This window comes from Vulpes lagopus, chromosome 17, assembly GCF_018345385.1.
Source record: "Vulpes lagopus strain Blue_001 chromosome 17, ASM1834538v1, whole genome shotgun sequence".
NCBI lineage: Eukaryota > Metazoa > Chordata > Mammalia > Carnivora > Canidae > Vulpes > Vulpes lagopus.
The window spans coordinates 25,539,080-25,560,842 of record NC_054840.1 but is presented as its reverse complement, the minus strand read 5'-3'; the positions used below and the strand labels follow the sequence as shown (position 1 = coordinate 25,560,842).

At 39.7% G+C, this 21,763-nt stretch overlaps 1 protein-coding gene across 2 annotated transcripts in view; it reads left to right on the top strand.

Annotated features, from left to right (window-relative positions):
- Positions 1-284: 284 nt before the first annotated feature.
- KLHL24 (kelch like family member 24) overlaps positions 285-21,763 on the top strand; it is a 44,400-nt gene continuing 22,921 nt past the window's right edge. The window contains exons 1-3 of one of the 2 annotated variants that reach the window (XM_041731632.1): positions 285-436; positions 7,302-7,364; positions 16,367-17,347. In XM_041731632.1, the coding sequence (XP_041587566.1) occupies positions 16,428-17,347 (920 nt within the window). In that variant the 5' untranslated portion in view covers positions 285-436; positions 7,302-7,364; positions 16,367-16,427. The remainder of the gene's footprint in view (positions 437-7,301; positions 7,365-16,366; positions 17,348-21,763) is intronic. The other variant, XM_041731633.1, reaches the window with a different exon arrangement.

Below are 21,763 nucleotides of genomic sequence, written 5' to 3'. Positions count from 1 at the left end.
GTGCTCTTGCCTTGGGACGTGGCAATAAACATACGACTCAGGTTTCCCACTAGGCTCCTAACTGGATGGAGTTCCTTAACCCGTCTCTAATTAAAACAAAGGGTTTCCGAATCAGCAACCCCTGGATTGGGTCTCCTCACAGTCCGCACGACACCCGCCCTATAGCGGGACACCCAAGTGGCCCCGGTGGGCGCCCCCAGAGTGGGAACTACATATCCCAGGGTGCCCCGGGGCGGGGGCGCCCCCTCGGATTGGCCGTCGGGGTCGGTGACGCTCAGTGTTTTGGCCCGGACGGTCACATGTTTCCTTTGTTGTGAGCTGCGGCAAACACTGGTGGCTGGAGGGAGACGCCGGCGTTGGAGAGAGCGCTGCGCCGCGGGCCGCTCGGGGAACGCAGGGGCTGCCGCTGCTGGCCGTTTCCAGCCTTCGCCGAGAGGTACCCGGGGATGACAGCTCCGGGAGTAGCCGAGAGGCGAGGAACCGGCCCGAGCCGAGGGCGGAGGGGCAGCTGAGGTCGCCACCGTGGGGGTGTCTGCAGGAGAGAAGCCAGCGTCGGCCGGCGTCTCGCAGCCAGACGTAGGGGTCTGAGGAGAGACTGCGCCTGGCACTTGCAGGGTCTCTGGGGTGCGGGGTCTCCGGGGCACCCTGGGGGGGCTCTTCAGTTAGCGCAGTTAACGGCAGTCCTCAAGGGAGGGCACCCCCGCCTCCTGGCACTACCGCCCCGGAACCGTGGCGTTGCTGGCGCGGCCCGCCGGGGGCGGGTTGGGAGGAGCATGGCCGCGGGGGCTGGGGGTAGCAGGTGCGGGTCACCCCGCCGCCCCGGGGCCGGGGCAGCTGGCGGACAGAGCTGGGCAGACGGGTCCCGCATGTTGCGCATGGGCTTTGAACCCGGCGCGGCTCTTTTTTTTTTTTTTTAATGGAAGAAAGCACTGAGAATGCGAAGGTCTCGAGTCAGGCCGTTTGGTTTGGCGGGGCGACCGCTGGTCCTGTTGGGGAGGACTGACGGGGTCAAGGTGGGTCCCAGGGAATCGGTTGCGAAATGTGCTAGGCACCGTCACCTGACCGTTACCCCCGCCCCCACCCCCACCCCCCGCGAGCCTTTGTTTACCACGGATGGCGGCTGAGCCAGGGCCGGGAATCCGGCCCTAGAGCGACCGTCCCCGGGGAGTCGGGGCGGGCGGGGGCGCAGGCGCTCAGCCGGCGGAGTCCCCGCCTAGCCTCCCCACCTTCCTACCAGTCCCGGCCGCGGTTCCTTAATTTAGTTCCTAACGTCCCCGCCCCCGAGTTCTGGACGCTCGGGGCGCAGAGTGTTACCACGGCGGGGATTGGGCGCCCGCGGCGTGCTGCGGGCGGGGCGACGGGGCGTGTTCCGGGTGACGATTGGTGGCTGTCCTGTCGCTCTGCCCAAGCCGTTCCCCCCGCCCCCGTGAAGGTGATCTGGAGGACGCGCGGGAGCCCGCGGCGCGCGTTCCCCGCGGAAGGGCTGCCGCGCAGGCCGGGCCGCCCCGGGAGGACCCGAACGTTGGCCCCGTTTACCGAGCGTCGCTTCATTGCCGAGGTGGTGGGAAGGAAGTCCTCGGACGAATTTGTTCTTGCTGCTTCTGTGAACCAGGCTTAAGTAGCGAAATACGGACGATGAGGCAGGCAGTCGCTATTCACAGCTGATCTTAGTGACTAATCACTTGGTTTCGAGCGGCTTTTTAAGAATTACGCCTTAGTAGTTGGTAGCTAGTCTTTGAGGTCCACCAGCTGAGTTTAATCTTTATTAGGAACGTAAAATAGGTTTAAAACCTGCCTGGTGTCGACTGTGATTAAAATTAGCATTCTCCTTAAAAAAAAAAAAAAGATAGCTTAAGGGTATCTTCCTAAAAGTTAAGAGTACGGAAGTATCTGACGTACCCCGGTTTAGATGAATTGTTTTCCTGGTTTAGAGGACTGTGGTCCACTCTTCTATATTAAGCCCACGGTAATTCAGAATTTGAGTAAATTTCAAATGTGTTGTTTTAAAATTGGAAACTAAGAGGACGTTAATAAAATCTCAGGAAATCATTTTAGCCATAATGTGTTGAAGATGCAGTTTGGAGTGAATAGGGTACTTGGGCTTTATCAAATTTTCTTTTCCTTTGAATTTATAGGAATTCACCCAAGACCTAATACATTTCTGTAGAAGGTAGATTGAGTTTCCTGGGTGAAGCAGGAACTGAATATTATGAGCAGTTCGCATTTCTTAGGCATTCTTAATATATTTTTGAAATTCAAGTGAAGATGACTGCACCAGAAGGGCAGCTTCTGTGATCCCCAACTATCTCATCACTTGTGCATTGAGGGCATTTAACATATCTAAATAAGTACAAAATGCAAACCTCTTAGGGGTGGTGGAAGGGGAGGTGGGCGGGGGTGGGGGTGACTGGGTGACGGGCACTGAGGTGGACACATGAGATGAGCAGTGGGTATTATTCTATATGTTGGCAAATTAAACACCAATAAAAAATAAATTTAAATTAAAAAAATGCAAACCTCTAACCTTTTTTTAAATCAACATTCAGGGATCCCTGGGTGGCGCAGCGGTTTGGCGCCTGCCTTTGGCCCTGGGCGCGATCCTGGAGACCCGGGATCGAATCCCACGTCGGGCTCCCAGTGCATGGAGCCTGCTTCTCCCTCTGCCTGTGTCTCTGCCTCTCTCTCTCTCTCTCTGACTATCATAAATGAATAAAAATTAAAATAAATAAATCAATCAACATTCAAAAGCCTGCCTATCTAGACAAAGCCTGTGACTTAGTCTCCGAAAAGGAAAAAGAAATATTTTGAGTTAAGGCTGTAAGTTTTAATTTAAATCTTTACTAGCTTTTGTTCAAATTGATAAAACCTTAATGCTTTTTCAAAAACTTTTAACTTGTTTTTCTGTCATGTCATGAAAACCCAGAAGTCAAAACTGTGAAAAATAAATACTATTTATTAAATAAATGATCGCAGTTATTTTTGTGGATACTTTTACCTAGAAATTTGAGACATCTTTTTTCAAGGTTTGCATTTTGTACTTATTTAGATATATTAAATGCCCTCAGTGCACAAGTGATGAGATAGTTGGGGATCACAGAAGCTGCCCTTCTGGTGTAGTCATCTTCACTCGAATTTCAAAAATATATTAATATTTAGGTATGGACTGTGCTGAAAAATGTAAATAAAATAACGTCATAGGTATATCCATATAAATATATGAAAAATACATTTTGTGTAATTCTAATTGTGTGACTAAAACAAAACGTGGCCATATGACAACTGTTGACATTTTTAAATCCTTATTCTTTCTACTATTAAAAAACACAGTAGCTAAACTTTTAATTGATGAGTTTGTCACTGCCTAAATTCATCACCCAAGGGCTTATAATTTCTCAGCATTTGGCACATCTTAAAGTCTACTAAATTGATGTTTAAAAGTGATTATGCCTGGGGCGCCTGAATGGCTCAGGCAGCTAAGTGTCCCAATTCTTGATTTTTAGCTCAGTCTTGATCTTGGAGTTGTCAGTTCAAGCCCTGCAGTATACACTACACTGGGTGTGGAGCCCACTTTAAAAAAAAGTGATTAGGCTTTACTCTTTACTCAATAGTTTCTTTTTTTTTTTTTTTTTAATTCTTTTAACTTTTATTTATTTATGATAGTCACAGAGAGAGAGAGAGAGAGAGAGGCAGAGACACAGGCAGAGGGAGAAGCAGGCTCCATGCTGGAGCCTGATGTGGGATTCGATCCGGGGTCTCCAGGATCATGCCCTGGGCCAAAGGCAGGCGCTAAACCGCTGCGCCACCCAGGGATCCCTACTCAATAGTTTCTAAACATTATTTCTGTAAATAATTTGTGTCACCACTAAGGCAAATAAAAATCACTGAGTTAAAGGTATTTTTATACATAGAGAAGTCATCTGAAATACTAGGTCTCAGACTTGTTTGAGTGGCAGAGCAGAGAGTAGTGTCCTTAGTTTAATTTTGAAATAGAACAGTGCATTAAATACCTAAAAGAAACATGTAAGCAGGGTAAAACCAAATGATGTTAGGTTTACACATTAAGTCTAGCAAGAACCACAAGTAGGCTCAATAGGCAGCTTGATAACAGGTGTGGTATTTGATAATTAACAAAGTTTTTCCTTTGTGGGTTGGGGAATATTAAACCAAAACTTATAAGGCAAGAGAGAAACAATGGAGAAATTTGTTTTTTTTTGTTCTGTGATTTAAGATCATAATCTGTTTTAGTTATAGAACTATATTGTTAAGTCTGACGCTAAAGTTTGTTGTTGTTTAAGATTTTATTTACTCATGAGAGAGAGAGAGAGAGAGAGAGAGAGGGCAGAGACACAAGCAGAGGGAAAAGCAGGCTCCTCACAGGGAGCCCGATGTGGGACTCAGTCGGATCCCAGGACTCCAGGATCATGACTTGAGCCAAAGGCAGACACTCAACTGCTGAGCCACCCAGGCGTCCCCACTGCTAAGTTTTTCATCATTAGACACTTCTTATTTTTTTCTCTCATTAATGACAGTCGGTGTATTGACCATTTGAGCTCTAGTAAACAAGATAATCACTACTTGCTATAATCCTAGACAAAGAAATTTAAGTGTCAGTTGGCTTCTGGTGGCTATGGTGGGTAAATATATTCTTGGTGATTCCATTAAGAAATTTAAAATGTTGAAAAGAACATCTTGTTTATTTACTATTTCTTAAATTATTTCATTCAGCTATGTAAAATAAACTCTTCTTCCTCTCCTCAAAAGAAAAGAACAGAACATCTTAAAGACTGGACTTTAAATACTGTATTTGCAAAACTTGGTTCAGGAACCGCTCACTACTACGAGTAAAGCTTTATTTTTTTTTATTTTTTATTTTTTTTTTTACGAGTAAAGCTTTAAATTGAAATTTTAAGAGTATGAATTTATAGTTTCTAAAAAGTCATTAAATAGAAAGTTTCAAATAAATTAGCTTTTGAGAAAATAGTGTAAAAATATCTGAAATTTGTAAGAACTGCATGGTTTTATGTAATGCCATATTCAGTATAATCTAGTTATTTTAAATAATAAACTTACTGTGTTGTACTTTTCTGGCTTTCCTTCTTTTGCTTTACTTTATATCTTTATAGCTTTATATATCTTTAAAGATAAACCTCTTTTTGGTTAGTCTTCTGATTGTCTTTATGTTTCCTGCACTCTAAATTTGAGAAAATGGAGTAATGTAGAACATAGTATGTGGCAATTCACTACCACTAGTTGTAGGGACCACATTAGTGAAAATGTTGGTTTCCTTTGCTCTTTGGTATTTATTAGTCTTTAAAGCTCCTCCTTAATTCACACCATCTTTAAGACTGATGGTAGGGATCCCTGGGTGGCGCAGCGGTTTGGCGCCTGCCTTTGGCCCAGGGCGCGATCCTGGAGACCAGGGATCGAATCCCACGTCGGGCTCCTGGTGCATGGAGCCTGCTTCTCCCTCTGCCTATGTCTCTGCCTCTCTCTCTCTCTCTGTATGACTATCATAGATAAATAAAAATTAAAAACAAAAAGACTGATGGTAATTTCTTAATTTTGTATAGGATTCCTGCATCCTAAAGGAAAATTAAGCTTGGTTGCAGTATAGCTACACTCTAGATCAATTCTGATATTATAGCTCCTTTGGACTTTGTACACTGACCTCCTCTGTCCCTTGCCCTTACCTATTAGGTCGGTAAATATTACTCTAAGACTCTGCTCAAAATGCCTTAATGAATTGCCTTGCCCTTGTCCTCCTTAAGGTAACAATTCTAGACCAGATCAGTCATGAGAAAATCTCCAATCTGTGTTTTCAGCAAAACACTGAAAATTTGAATCTATTTTAGTATCAGTTCTGGAGTTCTGTTTTCTTTCTTTTTTTATCTTTTTAAATTTATTTAATCTCTACACCTAGTGGGGGGCTCACGAATTCACAACCTCGAGATCGAGTCACATGCTCTAGTGACAGAGCCAGGTACCCCAACCCTCAGCGTCTTGAATTAGATTTGGATCCAATTTTTGCAACTCCAGTGCCAGACAGAAAAACAAATGTTTCTTCACTTGACTTGGATGCCTGCATTGCCCCGGAATTTTATTGTCCCCTGGGAAAAAACACTTACTTAGCTAGGATTAACAATCTCCTAATTTGACCTAGTTGAAATACTCTAATACCAAGGGTAAACACATGTTAGACTTACTTCTGAGAGTAAAGAAACATTTCAAAGTAGCTTCACAATTGTAGCATAATCAGGGCATAGCGGTATGTGTTTGTGTACATATGTAGGAAAAAGTCAGTAGTCCATATCTTGGTTTTTGTGATCAACTTTTGTTATTTGCCTTAACTTGTTAAGACTTTATGAATTCTGTTTGTAGGGCCAGAAACCAGAACTATTTGTGTTTAAATACTATTGCTATTCTGTGCACAGTTCCAAGGTTGTAGTATTTTCTCTTAAGCATTTATCTCCTTCCCACCCACCAAAAGAAAAGTTTATAAAGTCTAACAAAGGGATCCCTGGGTGGCGCAGCGGTTTGGCGCCTGCCTTTGGCCCAGGGCGCGATCCTGGAGACCCGGGATCGAATCCCACGTCAGGCTCCCGGTGCATGGAGCCTGCTTCTCCCTCTGCCTGTATCTCTGCCTCTCTCTCTCTCTCTGTGACTATCATAAATAAATAAAAATTAAAAAAAAAAATAAAGTCTAACAAAGCAGAAGAAATAATACAATTATATATTAAAAGGTTTTAAAAATAATTATTTGGGAGTCTGTATGGATCTTTATAACTAAAGATTAAAAACTAAAAATTCTTTCCTGAATTACATTTTCTGATACTCTCAAATTGATTCCATAGTTTTATAATACATAATGACTAAACTGTCCATTTTTATAGTGTTGATAGACCAACTCAGAATTATTTAATGGCCCCAAACTCAGATGAGACCTCAGTTACCAGACACTCTTCAAATATCCATTGCAGAGTTATCATAGGATATATATTTTGTCCTCTGAGGGCCACCAATTGGCTTGCTATTGACACAAATCTTTGTTTAATCATTTTTCAAGAAACTTTATTCCAAGATGATATTGTCAAGGAAGCTGATAAATATAAGATAGCATAAAATTATTAATTTGCTTTAAGGAATTGTCATTCAGAAATGATTTTCTACGGGAAAGTAAATTTTTAACCTATGCAAAAGTCAGAAACTGAAGTCTAAAAACTTTTTTCAATGTATTAATAAATAATGCCAACTATGCATTAAGTGATTAATATCTGATAATATATTGCTGTTCTCTATTTTAGGTGTGGAAATTAAAACAACACAACTATTTTGACTGGGGATTTGATCAAGCAAATGCTAACAAGGTATTTATAGTGATTTATAAAATATCTAAGGGGTTCCTGGATGGCACAGTTGGTTAAGTATCTGACTTTTGGTTTTGGCTCAGGTTGTGATCTCAAGTTCATGAGATTGAGCCCTGCTTCAGGCTCCATGCTCAGAGTAGAGTCTGCTTGGGATTCTCTCTCCCTCTGCCTCTCCCACTTGTATTCTCTCTTTCTCTCTCTCTCTCTCTCTCTCTCTAAAATAAATATATAAATCTTTTTTAAAAACCTGAACATTGTTATTAGAGAATCTAAACCATTTTCCTTTCTTTAACCAGGGATTACTTAAGCCAATCAGAGTAATGGGGAACAATTCTGTCCTCAAGATCATAAAAGAAAACAGTGTCTTAGTTATTTCTGATACCAAATAAAGTATCTACTCTTTGTAGCTCCTCCCTGATATCCTCAGTCCCTCTTCTACATTTTTCTCTAGCCTTAGAGATGCTAAAATAAGTTATTTCTGATCTTCAGTTTTCTGAGACATAGGCAAAAAACTATCTTTCTTTCGTTCTTTCTTTTTTTTTTTTTTTAAGATTTTACTTACTCAGGAGAGACACAGAGAGAGGCAGAGATGTAGGCAGAGGGAGAAGTAGGCTCCCTGCAGGAAGCCCAATGTGGGACTCAATCCCAAGACCCCAGGATCATGTCCTGAGCTGAAGGCGGAGGAACAATCATCAAGCCACCCAGACTTCCCCGAAACAATTTTAAATCCACCTAGCAATCAGGAACTGATTCAACATACATGAGTCTACAACATACATGAGTTCAGTTGGAAATGAACCCTAGAGTTTCTTTAACCAGAAGAATCCTGTTAAGAAAAAATTTCCTTTCAAGTGAGAGTATCACTTCAGGAAAAAAGCGCCTGAAGAAATGAGGGAGAGAAAGAAATATACTAGCTTTTCTAGACCAATCAAGTGACTCTGGCAATCAGCCCCTGACATGACAATCTGATCACCCTTGCATTTGCTACCTTTACCTAGATAAAACTTTGTCATTATATTTCTTTGGAACAAACATTTTCCCCTCTTATTTTGTCTAGAGATGCTTGCTTAATTGCTTACGTTTTCCTGCAGGGAATGATGATGCTTTGATATTTGCTTAATTTTTTTTTAAGATTTTATTTATTTATGAGAGACAGACACAGGCAGAGGGAGAAGAAGGCTCCGTGCAAGGAGCCCAATGCGGAACCTGATCCTGGATTCTGGGATCACGCCCTAAGCCCAAGGCTGACGCTCAACCACTGAGCCACCCATGTCCCAATATTTGCTTAATTTTTAGAAGAATTCTGTCATTTATGTTTGCTTGATGATGTATGAATTTGTTTATTATAAATCTTGAACCTATATTAGATACTGTACTCAGATATGGTTAAACTTGTCTTTACATTTTTAACTATTAATAATTAAAATACTTCATTTGTGTAAAATGGGAAAACAAAAGCTTGCAAATTGCATCTGGAAGCCCAAAAGACACACTTTGAAATGCAGCTCATATTTCTAAAACCTTCCCGTGTAACTTATTTACTCTATCATCAATAGGAAGAGTTTTACATTTTGTCTTGTGGAGACTGGTTAATGGGAGAGTTCTTAGAACAGCTAGAGAAAGTGAGGATGTACAAAAAGCCAGGCCAAAGCTGGTTAGAAGGAAGCAGCTCAGGAAGCCTGGGTGGCTCAGCGGTTGAGCACCTGCCTTCGACCCAGGGCGTGATCCTGGAGTCCCGAGATCGAGTTCCGCATCGGGCTCCCTACATGGAGCCTGCTTCTCTCTCGGCTTATGTCTCTGCCTCTGTCTCTCTCTCATGAATAAATAAATAAAATCTTTAAAAAAAAAAAAAAAAAAAGAAGGAAACAGCTCGTATCTATGAGATAGCCTCTCTTAACATACAAAGCAGGAAAATATCTTGTTGCTGTTGAATACTTTGTAATAGCACATGATTTTATAGCTGTTCTAATCCAAGATTTTCAGTTTTACACTGGGTGAAAGCAGCGGAAGACCTTTCATCAGTCAAGAGTGAAGGAACCAGCTATGAGGATAACATTTGGAAAATAGGATAAAAAGATAAGCCCTTAACTGCTATTAAAGTTTTCATCAGCTTTGTATAATACGTAACTCCATCTGCTATCCCTAAATTTATCGGATATAGATACCAGATAACAAATACCAGACACAGTAAGATTATTGGATACCAAAAGCAGAGAATCTTTTTGTTTGTTTTCTTACTTGTCCCTTTTAGCCAGAAGGAAAATTCTTGCAGTATGTTATTTTGTTTTGCACTTTGTATGTATTCCTTTGCATTGTCTTGCATTCATTAAACACTGAGAAGGGACACCTGGGTGGCTCCGTCAGTTGGGCATCTGATTTCTGCTCAGGTCATGATCTCAGATTTGTGGGATCGAGCTTGGCATTTGGCTCTGTGCTCAGGACAAAGTCTGCTTGGGACACTCTCTTCACTTTCCCTTTACTCTTCCTCCGCTCATGAGCACTCTCACTCCTGTACTTTCTCTCTCTCTCTCTCTCTCTCTCTCTCTCTCAAATATGTGAATAAATAAAAAAATCTTTAAATACTGAGAGTACAAAAATGTAGAACAGAAAAGGCATCAAGTTCAAGATTTTTGTGGTCATTAATGCCAGTAATAACATCACTAGTCAAAAAAATAATTTGTGAATTTTTTGAACCTGAAATGCAATAAGAATTTAAATTAAGCTGATTTGAAGATAAATTTTTTTTAAGATTTTATTTATTTATTCATGACAGACAGACAGAGAGGCAGAGACACAGGCAGAGGGAGAAGCAGGCTCCATGCAAGGAGCCCAACATGGGACCTGATGTATGGTCTCCAGGATCATACCCTGGGCTGAAGGCGGCGCTAAACCGCTGAGCCACCGAGGCTACTCTAAAGATAAATTCTTGATTTGGGAAGCTGACTTGTGACTAAATCAACCATGATTTGAATCTAGCTTGGTGTAAAGCATTAAGGTTAAAATAAGTTATATTCCGTATCATGTTTGTTTATGTTTATCATAATTGAATGGTTATCACTTGTGATATTACATGCTTTGAACCTTTTTCTGTTTCAACAATAAAAAATTGGCTTCAGGCACAGGAGATCAGTTTCTATATATTGAACTATTACTGAGATAATTTCAGATTAAAAGCATATTTGAGATATGTGCTGCTGCCCATGAAGAGCTTGTAATTTAGAAGTGATGATTTGTACTATAAGTGAATTTTTACAGTTTAACCCATGTATATATGCATGTATTTGTGGATGGCACACACATGCATAACCCAAGAAGTTGAATGACCTGCAGTGAGGCAAACATGAATTCTAGTCAAGAAAATCTCAAAAGAGATGGGAAGAAACCTCTCCCATTTTTTGGTTCATGATATAATACATTTTAAAACTAATAGTATGGGCAGCCTGGGTGGCTCAGTGGTTTAGCGCCGCCTTCAGCCCAGGGTGTGATCCTGGAGACCTGGGATTGAGTCCCACGTCGGGCTCCCTGCATGGAGCCTGCTTCTCCCTCTGCCTGTGTCCCTCCCTCTCTCTCTCACTGTGTCTCATGGATAAATAAATAAAAATCTTAAAAAAAATAATAATAATAAAGGAAAGATCTCATTTGAAAAAAAACTAATAGTAAAATATTTTAAACTTATGTAATTTTATTCATGTAGGTATTAAAATTTACAAAATGAAGAACTTTATCCAGTAATTGACATTGCTCCAAAAACCAGTTATTCATAAGCATTCTCTTAGGTTTATTTTTGTGTGTTTATTTAAATAGGCCTTCTACATGAGTTTCCACTGCTCTGTTTCATTATATTATAAACATTGTTACACATTTAGAAAATAAATCAATTTATTATGATAATTTATGATAGTCACACACAGAAGAGAGAGAGAGGCAGAGACACAGACAGAGGGAGAAGCAGGCTCCATGCACCGGGAGCCCGATGTGGGATTCGATCCCAGGTCTCCAGGATCGCGCCCTGGGTCAAAGGCAGGCGCTAAACCACTGCGCCACCCAGGGATCCCATGATTCAGATATCCTAGTCACAATATTCACTACTTACTTCCAATTTTTTGGAAAGAAGGATATAGATACATGTGTTTTAAAGATCTGAAAATTTTTGGTTTTTTATTATTTTTTTTTAAAGATTTATTTATTTATTTATGATAGAGAGAGAGAGGCAGAGACACAGGAGGAGGGAGAAGCAGGCTCCACGCCGAGAGCCCGATGCGGGACTCGATCCCGGGACTCCAGGATCGCACCCTGGGCCAAAGGCAAGCGCTAAACCACTGAGCCACCCAGGGATCCCAACATATATATATTTGAATACTTAGAATTTTCTGTTTGTTTTCTTAAACTTAGAAATGGGGGTAAAGTTTATCCCTATCAGTCTTTCACCTACTTGGTAAATAGTTCCTGCCTATTTAGAAAAATCTGTCTTAATCCCGTATATAAAGTCCTAAGGCTGTAAACCAACTCTTTTGTTAATTGTAGTAACAACCTCATAAGGTTTTTGGGATGTTTAAATTAAATCTATATGAAGAGGGATGCCTGGGTGGCTCAGCGGTTCAGTATCTGCCTTTGGCTCAGGGCATGATCCTGCAGTCCCAGGATCGAGTCCCACGTCAGGCTTCCTGTAGGGAGCCTGCTTCTCCCTCTGCCTATGTCTCTGCCTCTGTCTCTCTCTCTCTGTGTCTCTTCATGAATAAATGAACAAAATCTTTTTTTAAAATTAATAGATTTATATGAAGAATTTAGAAAGTTGGGGCACCTGAGTGGTTCAGTTGGTTGGGTGTCCAACTCTTGGTTTTGGCTGGGGTCTTGATTTCAGGGGTTGTGAGATCAAGCCCTGTGTTGGGCTCTCTGCTGAGAGGAGAATCTGCTTGAGGATTCCCTTCCCCCCTCAAATAAGGAAATCTTTTTAATTTTTTTAAAGATTTATTTATTTGGGAAAGAGAAAGCAGGGGAAGGACAGAGGGAGAGGGAAAGAATCTCAAGCAGACTGCCTTCTGAGCACAGAGCCCCATGTGAGGCTTGATCTCATGACCCTGAGATCATGACCTGAGCTAAAATCAAGAGTCAGTCACTTAACAACTGACCCACTCAGGCACCCCAATAAATAAATTTTTTTAATTTTTTTTTATTTTTATTTATTTATGATAGTCACACAGAGAGAGAGAGAGAGGCAGAGACACAGGCAGAGGGAGAAGCAGGCTCCATGCACCGGGAGCCCGACGTGGGATTCGATCCCGGGTCTCCAGGATCGCGCCCTGGGCCAAAGGCAGGCGCCAAACCGCTGCGCCACCCAGGGATCCCTAAATTTTTTTTTTTTGAAAAGAGAATTTAGAAAGTGCCAGGCACATAGAAAGCAGTTTAAAAAAAAAAAAAAAAAAAAGGTTAGTGTTGTTGTGTTTTGTATTTTAATGTATATAAGAAAATACAGCCCCCATGATATCGTCAAACCAGTTAATACACACAGATTTGGCTCTTACTAGTTCCCACAGCCTTACCTGGTAGATTTCCAAGAATTTCCTCAGTTTTTACCAGAATTCTTAGAGGGAACCAAAATAACTCTTCTTCCTTCATTTTAGGACTTTTTAAATCCACACAGTCCATATGAACACAGCAGGAATTTCTCTATCAGCATTCTGCTTCTGAATTCCCCCACCTGGTGATCCCAAGTGAAAATAGTATTTGTTTTACTTGCATCTTTATTCCATTTGTCTGATAAAATTGCTTGAATTTTTTTCTGGTTTTACCTGCAAAATTAGGAGATAAATAGAGGAATGGAAGAAAAAAAAGATGCTGTGCGTGCAAATATTTAGGTGTCCTTCACGTTATTACAACCAGGTACTTTTCCTTAACAGTAGGAATAGCTTGGTGTGCATCTGCCCAGTGAAAATCCTATCATCTAGACTTGAGGAAGATTAAGTGCTAATTTATATGAAGAGATAAAAATTTCATGGAAATTTAAGTGGGAACTGTGCTGTCTATACCAGTGTGGCATCATATCACCTATGCTACCTTATTATTTATCTTTTTGTGAATATGCTTTATCTCAACTATATTTTTTTTAAAAACTCAACAGTAATATCTTACATCTCTGAAAACCATAGACAGAGCACAGTATCCTGACGGTGGTAGGCTAACAAGTATTTGTTGATGATGCTAGAAGTGGAAGTGACAAACTCAGTGAGGGTATTGATGAAAATTGGAAGTAAGTAGTGAATATTGTGACTAGGATATCTGAGTCATGGGATCCCTGGGTGGCGCAGTGGTTTAGCGCCTGCCTTTGACCCAGGGCGCGATCCTGGAGACCCGGGATCGAATCCCACATCGGGCTCCCGGTGCATGGAGCCTGCTTCTCCCTCTGTCTGTGTCTCTGCCTCTCTCTCTCTCTGTGTGTGACTATCATAAATTAAAAAAAAAAAAAATTTAAAAAGGATATCTGAGTCATTAGACTGAGAAAAGAAGGCAAATATAATAAATCATATGAAAAAAATATAGAATGAGTTGCTTCTTGATTTTTATTTCATGTTTTCTTATTATGTCACATAAAGGTTTTTAACAGGGGGTACAATTTTTTATGTGATGGGGTATACGAAATACAGGTGTTTTTTTTTTTAAGATTTATTTATTTTTAGAGAGTACATGCATGCACACGAGCAGGGGGAGGGGCAGAGGGAGAGAATCTTACAAGCAGACTCCCTGCTGAGTGCTGAGCCTGATGAGGGTCTTGATATCAAGACCACTGAGATCATGACCTGAGCTGAAGCCAGGAGTTGGACATATAATCAACTGAGCCACCCAGGAACCCCACAAAATACAGTCCTAAATTAAGATTGTTAATCTCAAGTCTTGATTTTTTTGTGGCTTATGAATGTAGGACAGCATTTTATTTGGGGGTTATCTTTGATGTCCATAAACCTTTATGATGCCATAGTTAGGCCTGGATGTCTGACTATTGAACTATTTCTGAAAGAAGCTGAGAGCTTTAGAAGGAATTGTATATGAGATTATGAGAGCATAGGAATAGTTGAGATTCTGAGTGCTCTTAAGCTGGTTACAGATAGCATTTTGGATCACATATTAACTTATGGTGATGTGTGGGATCCCTGGGTGGCTCAGCGTTTGACCATCTGCCTTGGGCTCAGGGTGTGATCCTGGAGTCCCGGGATCGAGTCCCATATCAGCCTCCCTGCATGGAGCCTGTTTCTCCCTCTGCCTATGTCCCTGCCTCTCTCTCTCTCTGTGTCTGTCATGAATGGATGAAGTGAAATCTTTAAAAAAACAAACTTATGGTGATGTGAAAAGAAAGTAACAGTAGGAGAACCACCTTAAGAATCAAAACTTAAGGGTCACCTGGGTGGCTCAGCGGTTGAGCATCTCTCTTTCACTCAGGGTGTGATCCCGGGATCTGGGATCGAGTCCCACATCGGGCTCTCTGTGAGGAGCCTGCCTCTCCCTCTGCCTGTGTTTCTGCCTCTCTGTATCCCATGAATAAATAAATGAATCTTAAAAAAAAAAAAAAAAGAATCAAAACTTAAGAGAATTGTAGCTATAACCCAGGGCCTCAGTCCATTAGTTTATCTATTCATATTCATTTCTGACAGTTTGGGGATGTTTCTTATTAGCTAAAGGGAAAGAAGGATATAGATACATGTGTTTTAAAGATCTGAAAACATGGGATCCCTGGGTGGCGCAGCGGTTTGGCGCCTGCCTTTGGCCCAGGGCGCGATCCTGGAGACCCGGGATCGAATCCCATGTCAGGCTCCCGGTGCATGGAGCCTGCTTCTCCCTCTGCCTGTGTCTCTGCCTCTCTCTCTCTCTCTGTGACTATCATAAATAAATAAAAATTTAAAAAAAATAAAAATAATAATAATAAAATAAAAAATAAAGATCTGAAAACAAAACACTACATTATTCTAGTGAAGGAAATAGTGAAATAGAGAAAAAAATATAGATCACTTAATATTTTGGCATATGTGCCTCCCTTTTTCTTTCCCTAATATATGCTGATACATTTTCTATTTTTTATCATGTTTTATGATCTGTTTTATACTTACTATCTGATTAATACTTCCTTGTGTCATTAAATAGTCTATATAATTTTAAATGACTGCATAGACTATCTTCAAACCTCAAGATGCAGTAGGGTTTAAGTAATCTATTCCAGGGCATTTAGATTTTTGTAAGTATTTTCTGTTAATACAGCATTGAATGTTTCTGTAGATAAATCTTTCCACATATTCCTGATTATTTCCTGAGAATAGATTGTTAGAAAGGGGCTTGCTGGTCAAACAATATACTTTTTTTTAAGTAATCTCTATCCCCAACATGGAGCTCAAATTTACAACTACAAGATCAAGAGTTAACATGCTCTACTGACCGAGCCAGCTAGGTGCCCCAATGTACGTTTCTTTAAAGGCTATTGATAGGGATCCCTGGGTGACGCAGCGGTTTGGCGCCTGACTTTGGCCCAGGGCGTGATCCTGGAGACCCGGGATCGAATCCCACGTCGGGCTCCCGATGCATGGAGTCTGCTTCTCCCTCTGCCTATGTCTCTGCCTCTCTCTCTCTCTCTCTCTCTCTCTCTCTGTGTGTGTGTGTGTGTGTGACTATCATAAATAAATAAAAATTAAAAAAAAATAAAGGCTATTGATAGATAAAACAATTCTTCTTTTACAATACCATATTAAGATAATAAACATTTACATTAGGATTCTGAATATAGTCAAATTCTTTGTCTTATAGCATTCCAACTTAACTCTATGGTCAGTAGATAAAACCCAATTGTGTAAAAGGAGACAAGTTTTTATTTATCAATTTTTATTAAAATGAGAGTATTCTAAGTAAGATATATTAATAATGTGATTTTGTTGTAGTGTTTACAACAAAATGAGACTATGTAGTTTGAATGCTGCATTTTTTTATATATTGAAATGTGTTTTTGTTTTGTTTTTTACCTTTAGCCGCATAAAAAGGATCTTTAACAGTCATTTCTCAACAATTATATAGTCAACTGATGTAACAATGGTACTAATATTGGGACGAAGACTAAACAGAGAGGATCTCGGGGTGCGTGATTCCCCAGCAACTAAGCGTAAAGTTTTTGAAATGGACCCTAAATCTCTGACAGGCCATGAGTTTTTTGACTTCTCTTCAGGATCATCCCATGCTGAAAATATACTCCAGATATTCAATGAATTCCGAGACAGCCGCTTATTCACAGACGTCATCATTTGTGTGGAAGGCAAAGAATTTCCTTGCCATAGAGCTGTTCTCTCAGCCTGTAGCAGCTACTTCAGAGCTATGTTTTGTAATGACCACAGAGAAAGCCGAGAAATGTTGGTTGAGATCAATGGTATTTTAGCTGAAGCCATGGAATGTTTTTTGCAGTATGTTTATACTGGAAAGGTAAAGATCACTACAGAGAATGTACAGTATCTTTTTGAAACATCAAGTCTCTTTCAGATTAGTGTTCTTCGTGATGCTTGTGCCAAGTTCTTAGAGGAGCAACTTGATCCTTGTAACTGCTTAGGAATCCAGCGCTTTGCTGATACCCATTCTCTCAAAACACTCTTCACAAAATGCAAGAATTTTGCATTACAGACGTTTGAAGATGTGTCCCAGCATGAAGAATTTCTTGAGCTTGACAAAGATGAGCTTATTGATTATATTTGTAGTGATGAACTTGTTATTGGTAAAGAGGAGATGGTTTTTGAAGCCGTCATGCGTTGGGTCTATCGTGCTGTTGATCTGAGAAGACCACTGTTACATGAGCTCCTGACACATGTGAGACTCCCTCTTTTGCATCCTAACTACTTTGTGCAAACAGTTGAGGTGGACCAATTGATCCAGAATTCTCCTGAGTGTTATCAGCTGTTGCATGAAGCAAGACGGTACCACATACTTGGGAATGAAATGATGTCCCCAAGGACTAGGCCACGCAGGTGAGAAAATGATTTATAAATGAACTACAACATAATTATCAAAAGTTTTTATTCTTAAAATATTTTTTAGCCTCCTGAGTGAAATCTCAGAGTAGTCATATGTATTGTCTATGTGTGGCTTTATATAATCTATAATACTGTTTTTGGGTTATGTAAATGATTAAAATGTCTCTCCTTCCCCCCTAAAAGTTTTTTTTAAAAAGTCTCTCCCAATGAAGACTAGATTCAACAGTAGCATTCTTTGTTATTCTGAGCTATGAAGGGGGTATTCCAAAGTGTCTTTACAACTATGAATGCCTCAACGTATTTCTGCTTATTTCTCTTAATCTTTGTAGGATCTCAAATCACTCCACTTTTCTTTCCAAAGAGTCTTTGGAGATAAAGTAGACTAAAGACTTTAGTAGACTCTCTTGTACTGCCTCTACAAATAAAAAACAATTGGCAGGGGTGCCCTTGAGGCTAAGTTGGTTAAGTATCTGACTCTTGATTTTGGTCTAAGGTCATGACCTCAGGGTCATGAGATCAAGCCCCACATTGGACTCTGCATTCTGAGGTCTGAGATTTTCTGTCTCTCTAAAATAAAATAAAATTAAATAAATAAATAGATAAATAGGCAAATTCACAGACTTCCTTCTATCCTAACAGATGACTTGAAATATAAAGATGAAGTAAGTAAGCTGGTATATATTGGGTGGATTTTTGGATGTAAAACCCAGGTTTCAGATCTCTTATTGCCACAGTTATTTAATGTCAATGTCAATTTTTAAATTTTTTTCTGATTTTTTTTTTAAGATTTTATTCATTTATTCATAGAGAGAGAGAGAGGCAGAGACATAGGCAGAGGGAGAAGCAGGCTCCATTCAGGGAGCCTGATGTGGGACTCGATCCCGGGACTCCAGGATCACGTCCTGAGCCAAAGGCAGATGCCCAACTGCTGAGCCACCCAGGCATCCCAATTTTTTTGATTATATAAATTATATTATTAAAGAGAATTTGGAAAATTTATGTTTAGAAGTAGGAATTTAGTTCAGTATTATACTTGTATTGTCTTATAGTACATTATTTCAGTAAAACATACAGATTTTAATTCATAAGCTATAGAAAAATAATATCCATGTCTTAATATTTGAAGGAGTAATATTAAGTGTACTATACTATGAATAAGCAAGAAATGGCTATTGTGAGAAATAAATTGTGGTAAAAACATACAGCATAAATGTATCATCTTATAAGTGATAAGTATACCACTCAGTAGTGTTAAATATATTCACGTTGTTGTGAAATTGGTGATTTTTATTTTCTCATATTATCTCCACTTTTCCTATAAATTTACTAGAACATAGCTCTCAAACCAAAATTTTAGCTTTGATATTGATTATTATTGTTTTGGAATGTGATTAAAATTCAGCATATTATGAAGATAGCACCTCTTTAAAATCTACACTAGTTTGAATATAGCAAGATTTAGTCTGTTTCCTCATATCTAAAATGAGAATGATGATAAATAGTATTTATCTCACAGGCTCTGCCACTGAAACTATTAAATGCAATCATCCTAATGATAAATGCATCATTTATTTCACAGGCTCTGCCACTGAAACTATTAAATGCAACTCATCATAGAAAGTGGTGCATAGAAGTACTTAAAAATTATTATTTATGTAGTGTAACCTAAGTCTGACTGACTTTAAGAAAACTCCAAGAGCACCTGGTTGACACTGCTAGTTAAGTGTCTGACTTTTGGTTTCCGCTCGGGTCCTATCAGGATCTTGAGATCAAGCCTGGCGTGGGGCTCCCCTCTCAGCTCACAGTCTTCTTAAGACTCTCTTTCCCTCTTCCTCTGCCCCTCCCTCCCCTACGTGCACATTCATGCACGTGGTCTCTCTAAAATAAATTTTAAAAACTCCCAGTACTTAACAGGCTGAACTTTTTATAAATTGGATACGATATTGGGTGATTATTACAAAAACTAATGTAATATTTCTTTGTATTTGGGTTACAGTACATGTTTTTCTTCAAAGTCAACTGAATTTAGTGAAAATAATTGCTTTATAAGAAAAGTATACTTTCAGTTTTTTAACAAAGGACAGAAAACATTTAATTTTCTTATATAAATATATTAATTTTTTAAGTTGTTACTTTTTTTAAGGACTATTAAGAAAATTGAGTATTTTTTTTTCCAAACAGAATCCCCTTACAGCAGACAGAATGGTTTTGGGTCAAACAGGATTGATAATAACTTTCCTGTGTATATCTCCTATATATACATAGGATTAGAATTAGAGACCAAGGAATATATGTTATAAAATCAAATTAAGTTATTATTAACATTATTTATAAAAATATGACCTAAATGAAATAAGATTGCAGCCTAAAGGTCTTTAGGCTGGGGCACCTGGGTAGCTCAATCATTTAGGCATCTGCCTTTGGCTCCTATCATGGCCCAAAAGTCCTGGGATTGAGCCCCGCATCGTGCTCCCTCCCCAAGCAGGGAGCCTGCTTCTCCCTCTCCCTCTGCCCTTCCCCCTGCTTATAAGCTCTCTGGCTCTATCTCTCTCTCTCAAATAAATCTTTAAAAAATAAAAAGTTAATTAGGCCTAGGTAATAAATAGATAATTTTTCAATTCACTTCTATATATTTTTTAAAGATTTTATTGATTTATTTCGGGGGGGGGGGCGGGAGAGAGAGTATGCGCAAGCATACATGCACATAAGAGCAGGAGGAAGGAGAAGCAAACTCCTTGCTGAGCAGGAAGCCAATGTGGGGCTCCATCCCAGGACACTGGGATCGTAACCTTATCCCAAGGTAGACGCTTAACTGAGCCACCCAGGCACCTCTAATTTTTTTTTTTTTAAGATTTTATTACAGAGAGAAAGAGAGAGAGGCAGAGACACAGGCAGAGGGAGGAGAAGCAGGCATCATACAGAGAGTCCGACGTGGGACTTGATCCAGGGTCTCCAGGATCACGCCCTGGGCTGCAGGCAGCACTAAACCCCTGCGCCACCGAGGCTGCCTAGGCACCCCTAATTTTATTTGATTTGTAAAAATGTATTTTACATCCAATTTCTAAGGAAATCAATCCATTTCATACAATGAAACACATCTATATATATGATTGCGATGTCATCTTTCTTTAGGGGGCAAGTAGGAAAAAACCAAACTATAGTTACATGGAATTTGCAGACTATTGTAATAAGTATAATAGAAGATATCTCTTTTATGTAGATATTGCATGAGGAATGTAAAGAGAAATCCTTTATTTTACAACTCTACCATCACCTCCTATTCCTTATATTCCTTCACTTACCTGTTATTGCATATTAGTACCAATCACTAGGAATTTGATTATCTGAACACTGTGCATTGTTTGTCAGGTTTCCCTCTTTCTGAGAAACTCCAAACTTCTTTGAAAGAGTAGTGATGTCTCTACTTCAACTACAGTTCACTCTTTTGACTTTCTCTGCAGTCACTCTACTGAAACTCCTCTCAATCAGGCCATCTTTCACCTTCTATTTGTTGTTAGCCTCTTTTCAATCTTTATTCACCTTGATCTCTCTTTAGGAATTGACTTTATCAATCGCTTTACTTTTTCTTGGAACTCCTCTATTAGCTTCCAGAACATCATTTTCCTCATGATCCTCTTTTCCAGCTGCTCTTTTTCCATTTGATGGTTCTATATCTAGCCTTCGAAATGTTGATGATCCCCTTGGTTCACATCTCTCTGTCATGCCTTATATCACATCTTCCTAGGTGTTCTCATCTACTTTCTTGGTTTTAATTACCATGCATGCTATTGACTATCAAACCTATAACTCCAGTCCAGATTTTTTTTCATTTATTCATCTACTCATTCAACCAATTTTTTAAAATTTTTATTTATTTGTCTGTTTATTTTTAGTTTAGGATGTGTCTTTAAAACAGTAACATAGTCAAAATAGCATCTCACTTAAAGTTAATGTTTCTTTCATATTAACTAATACCCAGTCCATAGCCATATTTCTCCAATCTTTTGCAAACTGTTCTTTAATGAACCTTGATCCAATCCAGGACTACTCATTGCATCTGATTATTCCCATGAAGTCTCTTTTATTCCAGAACAGTTTGTTTTTCATGATTTTTAACTTGCTGAAGGGCAAGTTATCCAGAAAAATATTTCACCTTCTCTTAGGTTGCTTCCTTCTGCTGTCACTTAGCTGAATTTAGCTGTGTTTCCTGGAAACTAGAAGTTAGCTCTACAAACTTCAGCTTGATGGAGACAAGTTAAATATTTTTGACTAGAGTTCATCCTAGGTAATGTGTATATTGCATTGCATTGCATTAGGAGGCACAGCCTATCTGGTTGTCCCACGATTGCTGATGCAAAGATTAACTCTAGATTGGGATGATAACAGTCTTTCCCATCACTGTATAGTTAG